This window comes from Callospermophilus lateralis, chromosome 9, assembly GCF_048772815.1.
Source record: "Callospermophilus lateralis isolate mCalLat2 chromosome 9, mCalLat2.hap1, whole genome shotgun sequence".
Classification (NCBI taxonomy): domain Eukaryota; kingdom Metazoa; phylum Chordata; class Mammalia; order Rodentia; family Sciuridae; genus Callospermophilus; species Callospermophilus lateralis.
Window position 1 is genome coordinate 50145948 of NC_135313.1, and position 25709 is coordinate 50171656.

General features: G+C 35.8%; 2 protein-coding genes across 5 annotated transcripts in view; one reads left to right on the plus strand and one right to left on the minus strand.

Moving 5' to 3' along the window:
* Pde1a (phosphodiesterase 1A) overlaps positions 1-25709 on the plus strand; it is a 385391-nt gene that overhangs the window by 261809 nt on the left and 97873 nt on the right. The window lies entirely within an intron of this gene.
* The window catches only part of Ppp1r1c (protein phosphatase 1 regulatory inhibitor subunit 1C), a 123773-nt gene continuing 100211 nt past the window's right edge, over positions 2148-25709 (minus strand). For all 4 annotated transcript variants that reach the window (XM_076865517.1, XM_076865516.1, XM_076865515.1 and 1 more), the window contains one exon: positions 2148-2236. In XM_076865517.1, the coding sequence (XP_076721632.1) occupies positions 2148-2236 (89 nt within the window). The remainder of the gene's footprint in view (positions 2237-25709) is intronic.

Here is a 25709-nt window from a genome sequence, read left to right on the forward strand (position 1 = left end):
TGCAGTCTTGGAAATACAAAACTTTCATTTTGTTTTCGTCAGAAAATTCCTTCACCCATCAGCCAAACTGAAGCCACACGTTGTCTTCTTGAAAAACAAAAAGAGGTATTGTAAATTATAATTGTGTGGAAAGGAAACTAAAAATCCATTATGTGAGCTGTTTCCTTCCATTTCTGAGAAAATCAACATATTTCCCAAGGAAAACTTATGCTTTCAATTGTGATCCTTTTATGCTTTGAGAGTGGGGAACAGAATAGAAGAAACCAACATTTCCCAAGAAAAACTTATGCTCTTAATTTTTATTTCTTTATGTCTGGAGAATGGAGAACAGAATAGAAGGGTCCAGAAGTCAAGCTGTTTATTTCTACAAATGGTGTTACAAAATCAGCAAAAGCTTTGGTTTCTTTTTATTTGCCTAAATTCTTTTGGAAAAAAAATTATTTATAAAAGTGTCTCTTCAAGGAAAGAAAGGGGTGTTTTTGTTTTGTTTTTGACTTCAGGGTGTCTCAAATACTTTCAAGAAGTGTCAGGATGTTTTCCAAATGATTCAAAATCACTTAAATATGAACCTTAATCAGGTTTTAAGCAAAGAGAAACTTGGGAAATCAGTCATAGCAGATAGCTTAGGAACCTCCAAAATGTTTTGGGAAAAACTGGCTTTAAAAAAAAAAAAGGGTGGGAGTGGGAGGGAGTGGAGAGAGAGAGAAAGAGAGAGAGAGAGAGAGAGAGAGAGAGAGAGAGAAGAGTGAGGGAAGAAGGGAAAGAGCAAGGGAGAAAGGAAGGAAAGAAAGAGTATTCACTCATAGTCATGCTATTACTTATCAGTGAGTTTTGCATATACTTTCAAGGAAAATGCCACTTTTGCTGTATTCTGTTATAGTTTCTCACAAGTCTTCTTAATTATTATATTGCAAAGTTCATATTCAAACTTAAACATTTTACTTCTTGATATCAAGATTTCACATTTTTCTTCCTATCTTAATTTCCTCTTTATTGATTTTTGAGATTTCTTTTCTTATCTTCCTTTCATGAAACATTTGAACTTCACTAATATCATCCCTATAGGAACCAGACTGACATTCCTCTATTCCCCTAAATTGTACATTCCAATAATTATGAATAATTGAAATTATTCAAAAATCCAGAAATTTGAGTTATAAAAAGTTGTATTCATTAAGTACACATTTGTCTCATAAAACCTTACTTTATACAAATGCCAGTTCTACACAAGAGGGATTATCTTTTCTTTATTTTCATAACTCCCAGCAGAGTACTTTCCTAGGGATAAGCTCATAAACAAACAATTGTTGAACTAATGAGTAAATGAGTGGATATATGGAAGAATTAATAGAATTTTATATTTTATGATACAGAAGATTTATAAAATGCTAATGATTTATTTAAATGCAATGGGAATTGGTGGTTGAAATTTCAAGTAATAGTCAAAAAGGGGATAAAGGAGATTTGACATATTTTATTATAGATTTAGCACTTTTCTCTTTTAGTACCCAGATGAAATGCTGGGAAATACATATCACACAGTTTAGAAAACAAAAAGAATTCTATGGTTCTTTAAGTAATGTGTTGTTGGAAAGGGAAATATTTAGTATCTGATATAGTATTTTGAATCAAGAAATCTGACATTTCTTAGTCTTTTTAAAGTAAACTGAGTTTTCTATTCTATTTACAGAAACATGATAAATGCAGATCTTAAAGATTCCATTAGACATTCTTCTTTAAATTAATCCCCAAGACACTCATGTCTAAGTGTATTTAATATTTATTTTTTACTCTTAAAGTGATGCTATTTACATTTCACTTTAGAATGCAAATCATATCAGTGGGATATGAGGGATCAAGCTCTGGCAGTTTTAAAGTTAGAACAGTCACATGTTCACAAGTTTCTACGTAATTCAAAAGAAAAATCACTGTAAAATAAATGCTTATCATTTAATTGTGACATGGATCAACTTGTACTTGGTTCTAGAGTTCTGTTGTGGGGGCTTCCAAGAGGTGCATTTGATCATAAGATTTGCAGTGCAGAGCTGGAGGATGCTTCCGGAAGTCAAGCAGTGGGGTTCCATGGGATATCCAGAAAAGTTCCTAGTTTGGTTATTCCCAGGAAGCCTTCTTGCTGCAGACTGGTATTAATGGTCCCACTGCTCCTCTCTCTCATTTACGCCCTCTTCTTCTTCAGGGAAGGCTGATTCATTCTGGCCTTTCAGATGCTTAACCCCTGAAATTATAAAAATGGTGAAAAATGCAAGTGAAATTGATTTCTGGCAGATTCATGGCTTTGCTACAAGAGATGAAGAAAGTGAGTGGAAAGTTTTCATTGGGGCATATGTGTTTTTGTCCAAGAATCTCAACAATGTGCTTCTATATAAACCTTTTAATTCACCGAGCAATAAAAACACTCACAGCCAAATTTCCATTAGAGACAGACTATCTTTTATAATTAAATCTTTTCTGTTAGGGATTACATCACAGCCTATTAAAACCCTATTAACTAAAAATCTGCTCACAGGCTCTTATTATAATTCTGATGTATCATTTAGTTCAAATATTGCTTTTGGCATCCCTAAACTCCATTACAAGGAGAACTATTGAAACTCTTTAAGAACAAAAGGGTGTGTGTGTGCCATTTCTGTAACTTGTAAACAACAAAACAATCACAATATTGTTAGTTTTCTTTTGGAACCTGAACATATCCATTTGATTATAGAACACCTGTATTCAAAACTCTTCAATAACTGAACATACAGAGTGGAAAAAAACATGGGCCTGCCATACAAGGCTCAGATGATCTGGCCTCTCCCTACATTTTGAGCCTCATTTTTCACCAGCTCTTCTTCCCACATTTATGATCATTTGTGCCCTAACAATGATAACCTACTCTTCCTCATTCCTGACCACTCCAGGCTCCCTCAGGCATCCCTGTTTTGCTTATCCTGTTCTCACTGGCAAACATCTTCTTCCTCCTCATACACCTATTCATCTCTCACTCATCCTTCCAGTACCAGGGTGCCTCCTCTGAAGGCTACCCAGATTCCCCAGGCAGACTTGGTAGCTCTTTTTCATATTCCCCCACTGATCCTGGATTCCTCCTGTTGCACCAGTTACCTTATAAAAACTCTGTCTGTTCACATCTTTCTAATTAGAGCAAACTCTTTGATGTCAAGGCACCTGGAGTTTCACTTGGGAGTCCCAGGCACAGTGCCTACCATACAGTAGGTGCTCGTTAATGTTTATTGCCTGAATGAGTGAATGAAAGGAAGGAACAATTGGTACATATCTTTGTGAGGTCCACAATAATGATCTTTAGATAGTTTTCAAAATTAATTCAAACTTGTGAGTATAAATCAGAAGACCGCTACACTCAATCTAAAAAATTACTCTTTCATTTTCCTTGTTTCCACACTCAACCTAAAAAATTGCTCTTTCATTTTCCTTGGTCTATTTCTGTTAACACATCACACTCTCTACACATATAGTGATGTTTAATGTGGAAACTTCAATACTTTTTTATACTTTAGAAAATTGGTTTAGAAGTTTTTTTTCTAAGTATTACTAAAATATACTCCAATTAGAGCTGATAAATGAAAGGAAGTTACTATTCATGCTTCCTATGAAACAACAGCTCAAGAAATGTGTGGATTTGCACGTACTGTAGACAGCAAGCCTCAGAGTACTATCTGGCAAAGAATGATGTACTTGGACTTCATGGATTATCTTGCAAAAATATTTGATCAGTTGTAATAATATTTAAATACTTTAATTTCATCCACAAATACAGATCACTCAAAATTCCTCTTGACCCAAGACTGTGCAGATAAATTTGTTATTAAGAATTGAAAGTTATTTCATAGTACTATAAGTTTCATGGAAAAGAGGTATAAAAACTAAGGAAAAGAAAAGGGAGCATCTGACCAGTCACTCTGGCAACTGGTTTTCCATGTACGAATCCCTACATCTCACAACAACTTAGGGAAGATATGATCGGTTCAAGGTCACAAGGGTAGTATGGTGCTAAGAGGAGCTCTGACATTGCAGTCCCTCCATGTTCACTGGATGAGTGGATGAATGAATGAGTCATGAGCTTCCAATATCAGGATACTTCCACTAATTTTTACTATTAGCTTTTGGGATGCTAACCCATCGTTCACTCGCATTCACTCAGAGTTATTATGGGTTTAGAGCATTAATACTGACCCTGATGCAGAGGATCTTAAGACTCCTTCTGAAATATTAATTACTCAGCCACCTGCCACTCTTTTTCCTGGGCTGAGGCTGACTGTGCTTCCCAACACTTGCAAAGGTTCTACAGACTCCAGAGCTCATCTCTTTTAACTGCCAGGTAACTACAGAGTAATAAAGTTGTATTCGAGACACATTCCTTTAAATGAGAGTTAATGGCCAAACGCCAGCATTGATTTGTCCAAAGGAGGAGAGCAAATGCAAAAAAAAAATCCACAAATAAAATGTTCAACTAATTTAACAAACATTAACCAACTAACCTACCACTGTTTACACTTGAGTTTAGGTCTACTTGCTTATCCTGATCTACATCATTGATTTTTTAAGTACAATGGTCACAAAGTCCTATGAAAAAGTCATACATTTTTTTAAAGCAAAATGAGTCACTTGGACATATTTTAGAAGTTTCCTTCCTTAGCCTTATTCAAATGTGAAATGAATTACTTCCAGGTGAAAGTTTTGATGAGGCCCAAGCTGGTGACAAGTATCACAGAGATGTTATGCAGAACACTAGAAATTCTTTGTTTTCCAAAGTAGTTACCATAATGCCGTCTTTCAATTGGATAATAGAAAGTTGGTTAATTTGTGTTTTGAAATAGCCTTCAGACCAGTGTTTTTCTTTTCCTATCATCAATATTTATTTGGTTATAAATGAAAGATGCTAAAAGGAAAATGTGAAGTCTGCTGAGGACTAATAATTATTCTCCTCACCCTTCCCCACATCCCCAAACACATTTATTTTGCATTCAATTTTCTTTAAAATCCCATTTGATGTTTGAGTAATTCTGGAGAGGGAGGACAATAAATTGATCTGGGGGTGTTGACAAAATTCTTGGAGAGTCCTCCTTTGCCAAATGCCAACAAGCATGAGGAGAACCCTTCAGTGCACAGGGGCTGTGGCTTGGCATATCACCAAGATCCTCCCAGGGCAAGCGCAGACTCAGCCAGGACTGCACACAGGCAGGAGGCAAAAGGAATCCCAGAAAACACAATGGAAATTATTTTCTCCATCCCAAATGAGCGCCCAGGTAAACGGCCCAAATGTAAGACAGAAAATGTTGTATGAATATGCAAAGAAATGAGAAAAATAAAAGTGAAGGAAAAGAAAGTAGACCTTAGAAAGAAGAAAAGGAAAAGAAATAAATGCCCCCAAGTGGGACCTAATTCTTATTATGTTCTTCTCTAGTTTGTAAATCAGGGGCTTAAACGTAGATTAGATGAAGTCGTGAAGCAGCAGTGTGAAGAATTCTGAATAATCTGTAGACAGAAACAAATACTTAGCAACCCACAGGTCAATCTTTTTTATACCAATAAATCTGGAGCCCAAGATGACAGGTTTATTACATTTGTAGATGATAAAAAAAAATTGGAAAAAAAAGATGACATGATGAATGACAAATCTAGAATTTCTAATGGCTTTCAAGAGTAGGACAATGGCCTAAGTAGAGACCAATCAGGATTTTTGTTTTTAGAAAGGTGCTTTTGGTTCTAAAAATATAAATAGAATATGAGTGCAACCTTGATTGATCATAAGTGGGGGTTGTAGGTGACCAAGTTTCAACATGACCATATAGAAGCTTCCTGTTTCCAGGATCAGGCTTTAGGTGTCATTGGTGGCATTTCTAAAGCCAGAGTCAGCAGTCTGAGAAAGGGATTTGCTCTCTAGCCCCATGTCAGCCACACCTTTTCCCCAACATGCTGCCTTCTCATTCTGGGCTCTGCCTTTCAAGAGGACCATTGCGAAGAGTCAAAGGGATTAAAAGTAGTTTTATGAAATCACTCTTCTAAAGGAATTGGAGATGAAACTAGAATGTTTAGTAGAGAAAATAAAGAGTACACAAATGGTTTTTGAATTCCTAAACTATTGGAAAAAAAAATAAAATTAATTTAGGTAACACCTGAGAGGATTAGAAACTATATTGATGGATGCCATTTATGAAGTGGGAGATATAGCTCAATATAAAGACGATAGCTCCTAAATTCTGTTAGCTCATCAATAAACCTGTGATTGAGCTCCTCTTCGTTGTCTGTGTTCAAGTCAGAGCTGAACTTCCATCTTTGGAAACTCACTGACCTGAGATGCTACTAATTTACAAAGGGAACATGTTGTACTATTGAAATTGCGTGTGGCCCAGGTTCGATCCTCAGCACCACATACAAACAAAGATGTTGTGTCCGCCGAAAGCTTTAAAAAAATAAATAAGTAAAAATTCTCTCTGTCTCCCTCTCTCTCTGTCTTTAAAAAAAAAAAATTAAAAAAACAAAATAAAATAAACTACATACTTTAAACCTTAGAAATAATTTTAAAGTCCTCTAGGGAATCTGTGAATGGATTTTGGAGAGACTCTGAAGCTCTCAGAATTCTGCTTTTACTTGTGTTTGTGCATTATCAGGGAAAAAGGTCCATAGTTTTCTGCAGAATCTGAGGGGTCTCTCATCTCCAAATATCCATGAATGTAAACAGTAGTTTAATCTCTTTTGTAGTGATGGAGGAATAGTTTGGACAGTGAAGTGATTAGCTTAAATTCACACAGTAATTATTGGCTGAGCTGGAACACAAATGTTGGGCCCTAACTCCTACTGGGGACTCTTAACCCGTATCACTAGGACTTTCGTTGATCTTTTCTAAAGTTACAACTTGGAGAAAATTATTTTGACTCAGGATCACTGGGCCCTTTTGACTATCAAAAAACTTTAGATAGTGGCTTTAAATAGTAACTTTTCAGTCTTCTTGTTGTTATTGTTTTCAACAGAATTGGGAATCAGAAAAATGTAGAATTTTAACCCTGCCCAGGAACATTCCCTTAATAGAATTGAATTACAAGTAGTGTTGAGGTCATTAGAAAAGAGGCTGCCATTCTCTCTGCTGAGCCCAGACCTGGAACTGGGCTCTGAGAGACACAGGAAAAATAAAGTAGTCTGGTCTGTGGAGACAAGATGTAGTAATCATCAAGCAAGATGAGTAAATAAAATAAAGGCCCATGTGTGTGCTGAGCATGAGAGAGACATGACTACAAATCAGATAGGGACGAGGATGGTGTGCATGTAAATGAGGTTAATTCAATGAAGAAGTGCTATGGACCAGAAGAAAGCATAATGCATTAGGAGAGTTGCAATAGGGAAAGAGCTCCAGCTTGCAGGATAGTAATTTGGTGCAGCCATTTATTGAGCAATATGTTAGTTAGATTAAGGGAAACAACAAGCCTAATGTCTATGCAAATAGTATTTGCAAAATACATTGAACAGGCATTAGTTTTCTAAAAGCCTATAATGAACAAAGGAATGAATTCAGTGGCCATGGGAAGATGACTTTCTAATGATCCCTTATGTATCCACCCTCTACGTTTTATTTAAAAATCATTCTAGATGCACTCAGGGAACATAATTTAATCTATAATATGGTACAGAATGGCTGCTCAGTAAAGGCCCATATCTCTTAGATTGAAAATGTGTTTTACAATTCCCAAAATGCCTTCATAGGTACTCTATTTTTTTTTTTAATCTTCTTGTCACTCATTTATAATGAACAGCTGTACATTAGTACACCCAGGGGTCGCATAGATCAAGTGACATATTGATTTCATCCCAAAGCGAGAAACCTATGTCCTAGACTCACCATAAATCTGGCCCTTTTGACTTTATTTGAACATATTATGTGTTGACAGTACAGTTAATATCTATTTGAATATGGTGACCAGTCAATTTAATGCAATCTGCAAATCTGCATATGGTCACTCCTTTTAACTCCCAATTACTGCAGGGAGGCTTTTTTTTCAGATTAAGTTTCCAGTATAATTCTCTCTTCATCATTTATGACAAAAGGGACAATATACTTAAGTGATATTCATAAGTATTATATATTTTATGCACATTTTACCCATAATATATAATTTTTTTGTATTAGGGATTGAACCCAAGGGCACCTAACCACTGAGATACATCCCCAGCTCCTTTTTAAAAACATATTTTTATTTTTCAAACAGAATCTCACTAAGTTGCTTAGAGACTCACTAACTTGCTGAGGCTGGCTTTGAACTTGAGATCCTCCTGCCTCAGCCTCCCTGCTCTCAGCCACTAGGATTACAGGCATATACCACTGCTCTGGGAAAATGTGTAATATTTATTTTTTACCAAAGTCACTGCCCAAGAGTAAAGCCAAGATGAAAGTTACTGCTACAAACTATTGTTAGAAGTGTATTGTTTAAAGAATAATCTAGTATCACTTATCAACATGTAAAGAGTCAACATCTTTATCATTAAGTCTGAGGCTGAGACCAGGAAAGGATATACATGTACACACACACACACATACACACACACACACACACACACACACACACACAATTTTGTGAGGATTCTTCTGTTCAGCCTGTATGAAAACCACTTTGATAGACCAAATGCCTTTTTGCCCTCCACAGTCAAGTGCCCTTCTAATAGCCCCTTTTCTACTGAAGCTAATGCATTTCCCATGAATTTAGAAGTGAACTTAAATTTTTAAGCCTACACATAATGGAGCTAAACAGTGCTAGGTCATTTCACTTTAGAAAAAGACAGAATGTCTCCCCTGCCTGCAAGATTTGATGGCAATTGACTGAACACAATAGAATTTCTAAAATTAAAGAAAAAAAAAGATGCATCTATCAACAGTTAGTGGTTAGCCTTGAGAGCAGTATAAATAAAATAGCAAATGGAGAGTCACATTCACAGTCTTAGAAGTAAATACCTGTGTGTTTTAAGGGTCCCCAGGGAAGGACATCCAGTAATGGCATTAGAGACCGTGCTGTCCTCAGGAAGTGTACTTCCCTATTGAAGCAGTGGTCAACACAGTTTCATGGGGAATGGTAATTCCCTGCTGAAGTTGAGGGTCACCACAGTTTGATGCCCTGATCACAAAACCAATCACCTAGCTCTGGCTCCAAGCTTGCTGTGAAAATCCTCTGATAACAACAGAGCTTGTTCCTGAGGACAGAAGGCACTGATTAGGCTGAAACTATCTTCACCTGTCAGTCATATTTCTTATTTTGTATTAATAAATTTACATTTGAGTTTTACAATTGGTTTTGGTACAATTTTACTGAATATAAGTACCCCAAATTCAACCAACTCTGGGACTCATCAAGAAAAGGAAGTTTGGGAGCCTTTCAAGTGGAAAGGCTGATTTTGTCCAGGAATTGGCCAAACTAAGAGGCAACTTTCAAGGATCTCTGGGGATGAAGGAACAAGCACAATCTGACGTCAAGTCTCACCATAAACCTATAGTAATCAAGACAATGTGGTATTGGCAAAAGAATAGGCAACCAGAACAAATGAATAGAACAGAGTCTAGAGTTAACTCATATAAATCTTGCCTCTTTTTGACAAAGGAGAAAAGGCAACAAAATGGAGGAAAGATAGTTTTTCCAAAAAAAAAAAAAAATGATGTTAGAACAACTGGACATCCAAATAGCAGAGACTTAAATGCACATGACTAAGTTAAAGGAGCCAATATGAAAAGGCAGCATACTGCATGATTCCAACTATATGACATTTTGGAGAAGGCAAAACTACCCTAGTTCCCAAAGGTTAGGGGGTAGGGAGGGATGAATAGAGAGCATAGAAGATTTTTATGGTGGTGAATTTATTCTATATGATATTACAGTGGTGGATGCATACCACATATATCTGTACAAACCCACAGCATTAAGAATGACTCATAATTGAAACTACAAACTTTGAGTGATAATCATGTGTTAATGCAGGTTCAGTTGTAGTATGTACCACTGTGGTGCAGGACGTGAGTAGTAGAGAGGGTTGGGCATGTTTAGGGACAGGAGTGTATGTGAATTCTCTGTAGTTTCTGCTTAATTTTTCTGTGAGTCTGAAATTGCTCTAAAAATAAAGCATATTAATTTAAAACATTACTCTTGCTGCAATATTCACAACTATTTGTAGTGAGGCAAAGGATTAAGTGAGGTAAGTTTAAAAGGTAAGATTAGGAGGCTATGATAGGGGAAATAGGAATATGTTTAATAGGGATAGCATTTCAGTGTTGCAAGATGAAAAGTTTTGGGAGATCATTTGCACCACAAAATGAACATAATTAATACTACTGCACTTCTGAACTGTACACTTGAAAATGGCTGATCTGACAAATTTCATGTTTGTCTCTTTTGCCACAATTTAAAAATTCCTATCAGTAAAAATAAAGAAACTCTTGTACTATTCTGAGACATGATCAGGATTCAGATCAGGCTAACAGAGAGGGTGTTGAGAAATGTTCATATACTGCACAGATTTGGAAGACAGAACTAATAGTATTGGCTAAAATATTGGATATGGAATATGAGAAAAAAAGAATGGAGTCAAGTATAGTTCCAAAGATTTTGTCCAGGGTAACTGAAAGAGTGAAGTCAGCATTAATAGAGCTGGGAAAGACTGAAAAAGAAGACTTTGGATAGAATATCTGGAGTTGAATTTGGAAATACTAAATTTGATAGTTCTAATAGCTACTCAAATGGACACGTTTTTGGAATTCAGGAGGGCATTCTGGGCTCAGATATAAGTGTGGAAGTCATCATTGTGTACACTTTATTTAAAGCCATTGGACTTTGGTAAAAAGAGAGGGTAAGTAAAGAAGAGAAAACAAGAGATGAGCTTTGTAGTCCTCCAGCAATATGAGGTGAAGGATATCAGGTTGACTTGGAAAATGAGACAGTCCAGGAATGTTTTATGAAGTGGGAAAAATACCCAACGTATGGGAACATGTATTGCAAGGGAATGGAATATAAGGATAATTAGAAATGGCATGAGCTTACTGTGCCAAAGCAGAGAAGTAAAAAAAAAAAAAAAAAAAAAAAAAAGTGACAACTGAGAATTGACCATTGAGTTCAGCAACAATCACATCCCTCATAACCCAGATGAGAGCTGTGTTGGTGACATTATCTGAGGTGTGTGGTAGGTCTATAAAGAAGGAGAAGAAATTAAGATAGTGAGTGTACCCAGTATTTTGGAGGAGAATTGCTGCAAGAGAAATTAAATAAAATTTTTATTAGCTGGTAGGAAGAGTGGAGTCAAATGAAAATTCTCTTCTTCATTGAAATAAAATTAGAATACAATAAACTGCACATATTCAAAATACAGTTTTATCAGTTTTGACAGTTGTTTGTACCTGTGGGACCATTACCACAATAAAGATAAATATTTTCATCTGAAGAGTAATTTTTAGCCTGGAACAAAAAAAAAAAAAAAAAAAAGAAAAAGAAAAAAAGAGTATGCTTGTGTGCTGATGGGGCTGATCCACTAGAAAAAGGGGAAATGATGTCATAGCAAACAGGAAGGAGAATTTCTAGAGTAATATTTCTTAATATGGAGATAGATACACTGTACAACTGGAGGGGTTGCTTTTAGAGAGGAACACACTAAATTCACTTGAAATGGGCAGAGGCAGGCTATAAAAGGGTACAGATGGTGTTGGGTGGAAAGGCCTCAAGGTTAAACCTCAAGGTTAAAGTTCTCTTCTGATGGCTTCAGTTTTCTCCAAGTAGGAGGCAAGGTGATTAGGTAAGTGTGAGGACTGGAAGTCTGCGTTGCAGGTTTCAGGGAGAGGTGACATGATTAAAGAGTCAATCCAAGAGACCCGAAGAGAGCAAGAATCAGGAAACGGCAGTGTGCTTTCCAGGAAGCAGCAAGCACCCACCGGAGGCCTTGTAGTCAGGAATTTTAAATGAGAATGGTCACTGAGGCTGTGTTCCATTGCATCAGAGCAGGTGTGGAGTAAGCCAACCCTTGGTCTCATCACAGAAAACCTTGTCAATTTGTTTTTATTGCATCTTTATAATATTTCATACTTGAAAACTGATCAACCTCCATTTTTTTTTCCCCATAAAATGAAAACACAGAACTCCATTTATAAGCCAAGGAACATCTGAGACTTTCCAGGAGCAGGGGGCAGATTCTTCTCCAGCACTCACAAAAACAAAACAAAACAAAAACAAAATCCCACTCTGAGGATACCTTCATCTTAGACTTCTGACCTTGGAAACTGGGATAAATATCTGTGGTTTCATTCACCTTGTTGTGGTACGTTGTTACAGCAGCCATAGCAAGCTAATAGTCCCACAAGTTAGAAAGGGCGTGGTGGATCTCCCCTTCCTCTTCACCATCACTGTGACACACCTTCAGCTGGGTTTAAAGCACAGGTGGAGTTTCTCCTGCCACCAATGAAACACCCAGCTTCTCAAAAGAATCTACCATCTGCTCTCCATCAGCTCCACCTCCGTTTTGGCAGTCATCTGACAATCTTGTAATCACATCAAACGGTATGGAGAGTATAGCACCTTTCTACCTTCCCCTGCCACCACTCCAGAAATCATTGTTGAAGACTTCTGTATCAACCAAGATGATCCACCCCTCCCCACTTTCCCCTTTGCCCCGACTAAAGGCCATGGTCCCTCACGATAAAGACTCTTTACCTACATTCCTAACATCTCTTCCCTTCTCTCCTCTGTCTTACTCATATAGAAAGACCACAATTGGAAAGAAACCTAATTCTCTGCAGTTTTAATGCCTGAATCTAGACAGGAAAACACCAAAAAAAAAAAAATACAACCATGCTGACTAACTTCACATAAAATGTTTAATTGTGATTTTTTAAAATTGATTTTAGTTACACATGACAGTAGAATGTATTTTGACAGATTATACATACATAGAATATAATATCTTCCCACTTTCCCCTACACTGTCTCTGACAATCACAATTCTACTCTCAACTTCTATGAGTTTGACTTTTTTAGATTTCACAGGTAAGTGAGATCATATAGTATTTGTCTTTTCATGCCTGGCTTTCTTCATTTAGCAAATGTCCCCTCAGTTTACCCCTTTTGTTGCATATGGCAGGATTTTCTTCTTTTTATGGCTGAGTAATATTCCTGTGTATATATGTATTTTACTTATCTCTTATTAGTGGACACTTGGCTATTTTAAAACACTGCAGCAAACACAGAGGTGCAGGTATCTCTTCAAGGCAGTGATTTCTCTTCCTTTAGTTATTACAGTCTTAGTCTATTGGTGCTCCTGCAACAAGACCTAAGACTAAGTAACTTATAAATAAAAGAATCTTATGTCTCTCAGTTCTGGAGGCAAGGTAGCCTTCATTCAGAGTCTATTGAAAGCCTTCTTGTTGTGTTCTTACATGGCAGAAGAATGCAAGAGCAAAATCTATGCTAGTTTCCCCCAGTCCTTTTATAGGGCACCAATCCATTCATAAGTAAAGGCTCTTTTCTTAAGCATTTAATCACTTCTGAAAGAACCTACTCAATCCCCACCACAACAAGGATTAAATTTTAACACTTAAATATTGGGGAACATTCTTACCATAGCAAATATATTCCCAGAAGTGGGATTGCTAGGTCATATGATACTTCTACTTTTATTTTTTAGGAAACTTTATACTGTTTTCCATAATGGCTATACCAATTTATGTACCTTCCAACAATGTACAAGATTTTCTTTCCTCCAGATTTGTGCCAACACTTGTTATTTCTTATTTATAAAAGCATCATATCAGATGTGAAGTAATATCCTATTATGGTTTTGATTTACATTTGTCTGATGATTAATGATGTTGAGCATCTTTTCAAATATTGTTAGTCATTTATTTGTATGTCTTCTTTGGAAAAAGAAGTCCTTTAAATCAGGTTGTTTCTGTGCTTTTGATTTATATGTGTCCCTTATATATTTTGGATGCTAACCATTTATCAGGTGTAGAGTTACAAATGTTTCCTCCCATTCTAAAGGTTGCCAACTCATCTTGTTGGTTGCTCTCTTTGCTGTATGCATTTTTTTTAAATCTGACTTAGTTCCACTGGTTTGTGTGTACTTTTGTTGTTATACCCCCCAAAAATCATAACCTGGGCCAATGTGAAGAAGAGTTTTCCCAGGTTTCTTTCAGAAAGTTTATGGTTTCAGGTCCTTAACCCATTTTTGAGATAATGTCCTACATGGTACAAAATAAAGGTCCAATTTAACTCTTTTGTATGCTTTCTCATCATGATTTATTGAAGAGAGTATCCTTTCTCTATTGTGTGTTCTTGATTTTCTTGTCAACTGCTAGTTGACCACATATGCATTGGTTTATTTCTGGGTTCTCTACCATGTTTCATTGGTCTATGTGTGTGTGTGTGTGTGTGTGTGTGTGTGTGTGTGTGTGTGTTTTCTGCCAGTAATATACTGTTTTGTTCACTGTAGCATTGTAATATATTTTGAAATCAGAATATATGATGACTCAAGCTTTGTTCACTATGCTCAAGATTGCTTAAGCTATCTGAAAGTCTTTTGTGGCTTCATACAAATTTTAGGATTTCTATTTCTGTAGATAATGTAAATGGAATTTTGATAAAGATTGATTTAATCTGGGTGGTATGGACATTTTAGCTATATTAATTCTTCCAATTCATGAATATAGGATATCTTTTCATTTATTTATCTTTCCTTTCACTTCTTTCATCAATGTTTTCCAGTTTTTAAAGTACAGATTTTATATGTCTTTGATTAAAAAATCATTTCTAAATATGTTTATACTGTTAAAAAAATTGGATTTCTTAATTTCTTTTATAGATAGCATGTTGTTAGGGTATAGATGCCCGACTGATTTTTTTTGGCAGGAGGAGTGTATCAGGGATTGAACTAAGCGGCACTTGACCACTGAGCCACATCCCCAGCCCTATTTTGTGTTTTATTTAGAGACAGGGTCTCACTGAGTTGCTTATCACCTTGCTTTTGCTGAGGCTGCATTTCAACTTGCGATCTTCCTCATTCTCCCTCCCAAGCTGCTGGGATTAAAGGCATGCACCACTGTGCCAAGCAAGCCCAAGTGACTTTTATATGTTGATTTTACATCTGGCAACTGTACTGGATTTGCTTATTAGTTGTAACTATTTTTTATTGGTGGAATCATTAGGATTTTCTACATACAAGATTATGTAATGTGCAGAGACAATTTAACTTCTTTCCAACGTGAATGTATTTTATTACTTTTTCTTGCCAAGTTGCTCTAGCTAAGACTTCTAGTGCTATACTGAGTCGAAGTAATAACAATGGGCACCTTGATTCTGACTTATATTAGAGGAAAAGCTTTCAACTTTTCACCATTGATTATGATGTTAGCTGTGGGCTTATCATACATGGCCTTTATTATGTGGATATATATTTCTCTATATTTAATTTGTTGAGAATTTTTTTTCATGAAAGAATATTGAATTTTGTCAGATTCTTTATCTGCATTTATCAGGATGATTATATGAATTTTATCTTTCATTCTCCTAATATGGTATATTACTTTCATTTATTTGCATACATTGAACCATCTTTGCATCACCAGGATAAGTCTCACTTTATCATAATGTGTGATCCCTTTAATGTACTTATGAATTTGATTTGCTACAGTATTTTATTGAGGAGTCTTTCTTCTATGTTCATTAGGAACATTGGCCTATAGTCTTATATTTTTGTATAATTTTATTTTATGGCTTTGATATGACATTAATGCTATTCTTTAAAAAAAAATAAGTTTTAAAATGTCTCCTCCTCCTTAAGTTTTTAGAAGAGCTTGAGAAAACTGGAAATTTTAAATTTGGGGTAGAATTTAGCAGGAAAGCCAACAAGTCTTGGGTTCTTCTTTGACAGGATACTTATTTATTACTGACTTAATCTCCTTACTTGTTATTAATCTGACAGATTTTCTATTTTTTCCATTCAGTCTTGGTACGTTGTATGTTTCTAGGAAAATATCCAATTCTTTTAGATTATCTACTTTGTTGATATATCATTGCTCATAGTAGTCTAATTATTCTTGGTACTTCTGTGGAATTAGTGGTGATGTTCCCTCTTTCACTTATGAGAGTCCTCTCTTTTTCTTGGTTAGTCTAGTTAAAGGCATGTCAATTTGCTTATCTTTTCAAAACAAATTCTTAACTCTGTTGATCTTGATTGTTGTCTATGTAGTCTCTATTTCTGCTCCAATATTTATTATTTTTTCCTTCTACTAACTTTGGACTCAGTTTATTCTTATTTTTCTAGTTCCTTGAGTTGTAATGTTAGGCTGTCTATTTGAACTCTTTCTTTCGTATTAATGTAGGCTTATATTACTATAAACTTCCCTTGTAGAATTGCTTTTTTTTTTCTTGGCTCATATGTGGTATTAGTCTTAAGATATTGTTTGATTTTCATCCCAATTTCTTCTTTGATACATTGGATTTTCAGAAATGCAGCTTAGTTTCCACATATTTGTGAATTTCCCCAAATTCCTCTTGTTATTGATTTCTAGTTTCATACCACTGTGGTTGAGAAAGCCTCTTGATATTATTTTAATTTTAAATTTATTAGGAATTGCTTTGTGGCCCAACACACATTCTATCCTGAAGAAATTCTCTGTACACTTGAGAGTGCATTTACTTTCATTGGATGGGACGTTCTATATATGTTTTTTAGGTAAATTTTATCTACAATATTGTTCAACTTTACTTTCTCCTTATTGATTTCTGTCTGTATTATTTATCTATTGTTTAACATGGAGTATGAAACTTCAGTATTACTATTGTTTACTGTTTGTTATGGTTAGATATGAGGTGTCCCCCCAAAAAGTATGCATGAGACAATGCAAGAAATTTCAGATGTGATTGGATCAAGAGAAACTTAACCTAATCAGTACATTAATACACTGACATGGATTAACTCTAGGCAGATAGAGCATGGCTGGAGAAGGTTCACTGGGGGCACGCCTTTGGGATTTATATTTTGTGGTGGTGAGGACAGTGCGCACACTCTCTCTTGCGTTCTCTCTCTCTCTCTCTCTCTCTCTCTCTCTCTCTCTCTCTCCCTCCCTCCCTCCCTCCCTCCCTCCTTCCTTGTGTAATGCCTTTCCTTCACCCACTTTTTTTTGCCATGATGTTCTGCCTCATGTTGGTCTCAGAGAATGGAGTTGGCCATCTATGGACTGAAACCTCTGAAACCATGAGCTCCCAAATAAACTTTTCCTCCTCTAACTCTTCTTGTCAGGTCTTTTGTTCACAGTAGTGAAAAAGATGATGAAAACAGTCTAGTTCTCTCTTCAGTTTGGTTAATATTCGCTTTCTATATTTAAGAGTTCTAATGTTAGGGACATACATACTTGTCAATTATTCTACCCTCTTAATGAATTGGCCCCTATCTTATATTAATCTTCATTTTTACTTGTGATTGATTTTTACTGAAGTCAATAAAAGTCTGTGTTGTCTAATAGTATAGTCGCCTCTGCTATCCTTTTTGTTTGTTTTTGCATATAAATGAAATATCTTTTTCCATTCCTTTATATTCAACCTATATTTGCCCTTATGGTTAAAATAAGCTATTATAGGAAGTATATTGTTATATCCTGGGTTTTTTTGTTTGTTTGTTTGTTTTTATTCTGTTTTTATTACTTTGTGTCTTTTGCTTGGAGAATTTAATCCATTTTCATTTAAATATTGATAGGCAAAAACTTACTATCCCCTATAGCCCAGAAAGTGACAATTTCCAATCGTATATTATCTCTTCAAATTTTGTCACACCCAATGTATTCCTTGCCTTCTCTTCTTTGTTTCATCTTCCTCTTCCAATTTATGACTGAGTTTTGAAGACTCTATATTAAAAATTATACCCAAAATCTAAGACTTTTTTTCTCAGCTCTGGCACTCTCTGGTATTAGTGATGTACACTGATACATCACTAATGTCCACCTGGAAGATGTCGATAGATTTCTAACTTGTCTCTCCACTTTCTCTCCTTTCACTCATAATCAATTCCCCAAATGGAATTTTTTTAAAAAGAAATTATAATACTCCACTAAGGAAGATCTTTTATGACCAGGCATGGTGATGGACGCCTGTAATACAGCAACTCAGGAGGCTGAGGCAGGAGGATCACAAGTTCCAGGTCAGCCTCAGCTATTTAGCCAGCCCCTTGGCAACTTAGTGACATCCTATCTCAGAATAAAAAGGGCTGGCGATGTATCTCAGTGGTAAAGCACCCCTGGTTTAAATCCCTGGTGCCAAAAGAAAAGAAAAATAAAGCCCCCAAACCTTTGATGTGGTTGTATAATTCTGAACATGAGATTCCAGCTCCTCTATCATAGGCTTAAAGATTCTTCATGATTAGGTAAAGAATTATTTCCTTCCAGCACCCTCCTCACTTGCTCAGCCTCGTAGATCTATCACACACAGCCCTTCTCCAGATTCAGAGGTTTGTCCTCTGCTCTCTCCGCTGGGTTCTTCTTCCTCTGATGAGTCCCTGGGGCTTGTTCCTTCACCTCATTCACACAGTCAGAATGGCATCCCCTGACCATGACATCCCAAACACACCATGCTTCTTTCCCTTGATATCTGTTCATCTCTCTTTTTTTTCCCCCTTCCCCTGGAGTATTTATCACTCCCTGATAGTATATTTATTTGTTTAGGGACTTGTAGTACATGTCTCCTACCCCCAGAGCAAATATATTATTTTATTCAATGACTGATCCTACCTCAATATCTGAATATCATAGAGGTTCAATTCTATTTAATTGAGGAAATGACACTTTTTAATTTTACTTTCATTGAAACTCCTGTTCTAGTATGAATGGTTTTCAGCCTAGTGAATTTTTTATTTTTTTACAGATGAGAATGTCTGCCTAATTAATTTAGGTCTGTCTAGTTAATTAATTCATCCATAATAAATATAAAAGGGTAGAGTGTTTTGATCTGGAGTTGGCTTGTTTACCCTCAGCTTCCTATACTACTATTTTAATTTACCAATCTAAATGAACTTTAATGTTACAATTCTGAAATTCTACATAGTGGCAAGAAAACTTGCAATGACTCTTTAAGAAGCCATTGAGAAAGGGTACTTATAATGTTTGACTGATCACCCAATAGTTAATTAATCCCATTGGGTATATGACTTACACCTTTTAAGTGATGCAAATAGATTTGATTAACTGTTTTTGGTCATTTCTGTAATTCTTCTGTTGCCTGTAGTTTTCTATTATTGAAAAGCGTGAATCTTGATGAATTAGTCTCAAAATCTGTTCAGTTCTCTCCATATCCTGAGGCTGTTTTCTTCTTCTTTCTCTGCAGAAGGCCTTAGCTCAGTTGGTTTCTTGCTGACCACCAGGAAACTTCTGAATGACACCGTCCTGGCTTTCATCTGCTTGACCCATGGACATGTGGATCACATTTTGAGGCTTGCAGTTGTTTGTCTGAGTCCTGGCTTTTCTGTGGGATTTACCATGTGCTCTTAAGCATGCTTGCTCACGGGTAGTTCCACTCTCTGACCATCCCTTTGAATAATGGTAATGCACTGTATCAGCACCCCCGGGCCTGCTGATCTACTTTCTTCTTTGATTTGCTGCCCTCCAGTTGGTCTGCTGTACTTGTCTCCAAGTGTACAATCACAGCCTCTCTTCTGTTTACATAGATCCTTAATGAGCTTTCCATGGATAAACTAATATCATTTCTTTATTTCCTATTATTTTTTTAAAAATTAAGAATATTTGATACAAAGGAGCAATTCATTGCTCAAATTTCCCAAGGAGTAGCAATTTTATATAGTTTATATTAAGGAGGAAAAAAAATTATCATTTTTTATTACTATTATAATTTTCTGCTATTTTCACCTATTATATTCAATTGTAATAACTAGACAAAAAGTGTTAACTTATCTAGCTTAGTTTCTCAACATAAATATCAATTACTTGGGAATTTTTTAAATAACAAAATCAAAACCATCCCCTCCCCTCAGACATTATAAATGAATTGTTTTCAAATTATGACTTTTGAATTTCCAAATAATTCTCTTGAAAGGGAAAGCTATCTTACTTCCATTGTATATTCATTGCATTAAACTTAGAAAACATTACAGTCAACATTTTTGTATTAGAAAACTTCTAAAGTATACAGATAAAAATAATATTTTTAAATGTCCATGTTAAATTTAATTTAAACTCATAATTTGAGAGAAAGAATCTTCCTGAAGTATGCTTATGATTTATCATGACCCAGATGATTCTTAATCATTTCAATTTATTCTCCAAACTTACTATGCATCTAGATTATTTATCATTGTTTGTATTTTATCATTAGATTATTTATCATTATTTGCATTTTATTTTATTTCTTCCTCAAATAATAAGAGGTACTCTGGGAAAAAAATTGAAGTGATAAGATAATCACATGGTTAGGGACAAAATGAGACTATTGGAATTGAACAGCATGTTATTTCTGATTTTGATATATTGACTACCATGAATCTTCAATTTACTAACACACACCCCACACAAACACACAACAGAGCCTCTTACAGAAAATACCAGAATGTCCATTTGTCTAGGTACTCTTGTGCAAAAGTAGCTATAAATTAGACTTCTGATGTTATCCCAAAGTGATTTCACATACACAACAACAGATATGGTCATTAATGATCTATTACGTATCTCTCATAAAACTTCACACACATCTAATTGCTGGACCATACTATGTAGATTGTAACATGAAAGTTCTTTTTAAAAATAAATGTCATAATTATTAATAGTTCAACTATATCATATTTTGTTGTATTAATTTATCAAAATATTCACAATTCCATATGTTTTGTGATCCTGTTTTGGTTTTCTTTTATTAATACAGGGAACCTCAAAACTAGATAGTGTCCAGAATCCCCATATCCTATCTTGACCTCCAGAAAGATTTCCAAAGGAAGGAAAGCTCCCTGTATATCAACAGAAACAAAAGGAGCCCAGGCTGGGGTCCTGCCCTGTTCCCTACTATCTTCCCCACCCAGCCATTGGATAGAGAGATGCCTTCCTATAAGTAGCAGTAGTGCTATCGGAAAGTACTTTTTCTCAGTCACCGATGCATCACTTTTTTGTACTGGAAGAACTTTAGAAGGTAGTCCTGCATGTAAAAAAAAGTCCAACTGCTTCCTGAGACACACATGCATACCACACATTGCATATGTGAAAGGCAAAGCCTGTTTTCTAAAGAGATCCCCATTCAACCAAAACATGGGTTTTCTGGCTTTCATTCCATAGTCTGTGCATCATACCACACCAGGCACAGAAAGCAAATTAACTGCTGGTATCTGGGAATCCAAGCAGAGTCGTCTTTCCAACCACAGACTGGTTGCCTGATGCTGGTGCAAAGAAATCATCATTAAGAGGTAAACTGTGTTACATGGTATGTGGAAGCTGAGCTCTTTAGAAAGATACCCCAGTAGATGTTTGGTAACATTAAAATGAACTGTTAGTGTAAAAATTTAGGCAAGATATGGATTCTGCTCCAATAAACTGGCCTAAAAACAAATACCATTGGTAATACTGCTGCTGTGTATTCTCAGATGGAAACTCCTTACAGGTTATTTTGGTACGCATTCGTTTTCTGTAATTGCAGACTGCCTATCTGGAAATTTACCAATGGCATCACCAAAATATAATTTGAAATAAATAGAAATATGAAGATAAAATTCTAGATTTCTAACAAAGATTTGTTTATTTCTCAACAGACATTTCTCCAGCTGTTCCTTGGAGCTTTATAATGGATATCTGTTGTTTGTTCTTTATAATGGATATCTGTTGTTCAGCCTTGTCAGCACCACCCTCCACCCGCCCCTTTTTATAAGAAATGTCTATCCTCCCCACTCTGCTTTCTCTAGGAACCACCATTCTCCCCACTACTAAGAAGGAAAGTAATCTGCATTGCCTGATTCTTATATTACCTTGCCTTCTGACCCTTGGGTTGATCATAACCTTCCCTCATGGTCTGGCTGATCCAAGTCATCAGGATGGTTTTGAATTATAGGTGGCGTAAGATGTTAAACATGTTTGCTCTGGATGATTCTGTTTCCTAGTAAAGGAGACAGCTGGGCTGCACTGGGGAGGACAATGTTTATGGGCAAACATAGGACATGGGGGATGGGCAGACTTTGGTTTTCTATTTCCTAAGGCTGAGCTGCTTTCTTCCTTTCCTGGTAGTTTTTTTTTTTTTTTTTCTTAATACATAAAGTAACAAAGAAATCTTTCAACAAGTTTCCCTTTTGCCTAATTGTGTTTGATTTTTGACATGTGAAACCCAAAGAATTATGACTAGTCCGTTCTCCTTGCCTTCAATCTTCTGAGATGGGAAGCAGAAAGCAAAAATGAAAGGCAGTTGACCTATTCTTTATCTTCTGTACCTCCAACTTTGACTTAAACTTATGATGAGCTGACAACCAAAGATGGGAAATGCTTCTTGTGTCTAGGGTATCCTTCAAGTTATACCTAAAACTTAGATGTGTTACCAGAACTAAAGAACAGTAGAACATCCTTACCCTTGGGATAATGTGTTCTAAGACCCTCACACCATGCCTGAATCCACGGATTGCATAATTGTGTGGTGTGTGTGTGTGTGTGTGTGTGTGTGTGTGTGTGTGTATCTATCTGTCTATCTATCTATCTATAATGTTTTATCCTACAGTTATGTATCTATGATAAAAATTCAATTCATGAATTAGGCACAGTAAAAGATTAACAATAACTGATACTAAAATAGATTATGAAAAGTAAACTCTAACAAGAGATTTTTAAAATGTATTAATTGTTTGCTTTTGAAATTTTCCACTTAATATTATGAACCATGATTGCCTCATCCATCTGAAACTCAAAACCACATAAAATAGAAATTTCATGATAGAGAAAGCTTTAATATCTTTTAAAAAATGAGCAATTGTCTCCTTATGAGCAAGACCATTGTGAAACAATGAATATCATAGGCTTGCACGTCAGAGATCAAAATCATCACAACTGATATTACACTTTCCTGGTTACTGAGACAATGATTTTATTACTTCAAATCTTTCAGCACTTATAACCAGCTATCATTGTCATTATAATTATCTCCATAGAATGTGGAGAAATCTATGTCATATGTTGACACACATGACATCATAAGACACTAAAATCATGGCCTAACAAGCAAGAAAACATCTGGGCACAGGAGCACAAGCCTTTAATCCCAGTGGCTTGGGAGGCTGAGGCAGGAGGATCATGAATTCAAAGCCAGCCTCAGCAACAGCAAGGAGCTAAGCAACTCAGTTAGACTCTGTCTGTAAATAAAATGAAAAATAGGGCTGGGGATGTAGCTCAGTGGTTTAGTGCACCTGAGTGTTTTTTTTCCCCCCTAGGGAAAAAAAAAAAAAACAGGAAGGAAAACATAGCAAAGAAAATTGTTTTTAACCCCGCCCCCCCCCCCACCAAAATTTGTCCAAGCTTTCTCGTGTTAAAACTCAAGTACTTCAGTTTGGTTTTGAAAATACAAGGGACCGGGTACTATAATTCTTTAACCCTTAATACCATATTTGTTCTTGTTGTTCATCTATATTTTCCCACTCACCTATATTATCCTTGCATTATGATCACAGTCAAGTCTAGGTTAAAATTAGTTTAGTTTAAGCATGGTTTACCTCTAGTCTCTTCATAGGATAGCTACCCTGTATTTAAGTTTGGGGAGGTTATTTGGGGAATTTCATCTTTTCCCTTTTCACTGACATTTTATATTATCAATATTTATGAGCCAACTTAAAGTGGGGTCCCCTTCTGCTACTGCTATTCATTTCTTAATCCTAGACCTATCATCCTGCTTATTAATAGTAACACCTTATATTATTATATCATTTTTTTCAATTTTCCAAGGCAAAAAATATAAAATCATTGAATCCGTAATATGACACTGCAGCCTAGAAAGGCAGCTGCTATTTATTCTCCTATTTCCTAACTGGAGATACTGTGGCTGTCAATGATTAAATGAGTTGTCAACATCGGAACTAACACTAGAACCCTGACTTCTTGAGTTCTAGTCTAGTTCTTTTCCTAGGAAGCCTTCCAATTTCTCCTCCCCTTTGGACCAGGATCTCATTCTCCTCATCCAAAATATTTTTAATTGGTGATCTTCTCCATCCTCTTGCAATACAACATGATGAACATTTTGACAATTTTTCCACTGAGGAATACAGATGGCTTTCCCAAACCTCAGAAGAAAAGTTCCAGTAAAGGCAATGTTAGTCCAGTCCAGTGTTAGGAGAGACCATGACAAGCAGAGATGAATCAAGACACTAGTATTTTGTACTGCCCACTAAAGGATAATATTTAGAGGGCCCTTGTTCTCTATTTTTAGGACTGTTGTTACTCAGGAATATGGCATTTGACCATACTAATTTCAAGTATTCAAAAGTACTTTTCCCCCAAATTATGGAAATGTCCCAGGAGTTACAGCATCTCCTAAATGACTTCCTGCCCCAGACTTATTACAAAATTTCAAATACTCTTAGTCCTATTTTTTTCTAGAAAATATAATCACCAAAAGAATGTAGGGAGACAGATTACATCTGTTGAAGAAGTTGATTACTAGAATCATTTTTTTTCCAACAAAGTTATTTTAGGGAGCTTACTGTGATATTCCAGTTATTATTAGACTTTTGTTTTTAAGTTAGTATTCCTTATGCAAATAACTGTAGATGAGTTGTATTGGGGCAAAAATAGCTTGTACCATCCCATTGTATTTGAAAAAAATCCAAAGTTAATAAGCATTTTTTCCCATTTTTATTACTCAAGAAATCTTCAAATTGAGAAAAGTTTGTATCCACAAAACATGTGTGATATTTGGTACTAAATTTACATTTCTGTTAGTACAGATGTCACAATGTGGGGATTTTGTTCACTTTTCCTAGACTGCTAATACACAAATGCCCTGGAAGGAAAGACCTGCATTTCATGGTTGAGATTGGGGCTCTGGTGTCTTTCCTGTCAAGAGGCATCTATGATTCTGGGGAAAATGATAAGGTTATCATGCTTATGAAAGAAAAAAATGTTTTTTGCTTTAGGGAAAGAGGAAGGAAAGAATCAGCAGAATTTGAGCAATGTCTGAAGGAAGGAAAAGGAAAGAGAGAATGTCATTTGACCACATGAAAGATAAAAAAGAAATGAAAGAATAGAGGTGTCTCATGGCGAGTTTAAGAAAGTTTATCCCGGAGTATTTTCAGTTTATCTTGCAAAATTTTCAGTAAATTCTACATTGCTTATGCACATTTGTGTACAATAATTTATTCAGAAAACATGAAGAAAAAAAGGAAGGAGCATAATCTGAGCCCCATGATAGTTGTTCAGGGAAAATTACACTGCTTGTTAACATATTAAGATCCAGAAATGCAGAACCAAGAGATCTATCTCAAGCCAAATCAAGACTGGCCTTGCTTCTGCAACCAAACACATTTCAAATTACCATGGGAGGTGTCAGAAACATTTTTTTTGAAACCTAATTGGTTCTACAAAAAGGATATAAGAGTCAAACAGCCCCCCCAAGACCTAGTACAAATTATCTTCTTATTTTTATGTAAATTCTCTTAGAACTGGTACATATGGGAGGGAGAAGTCTCCTTTTATTTTTTAGACATAT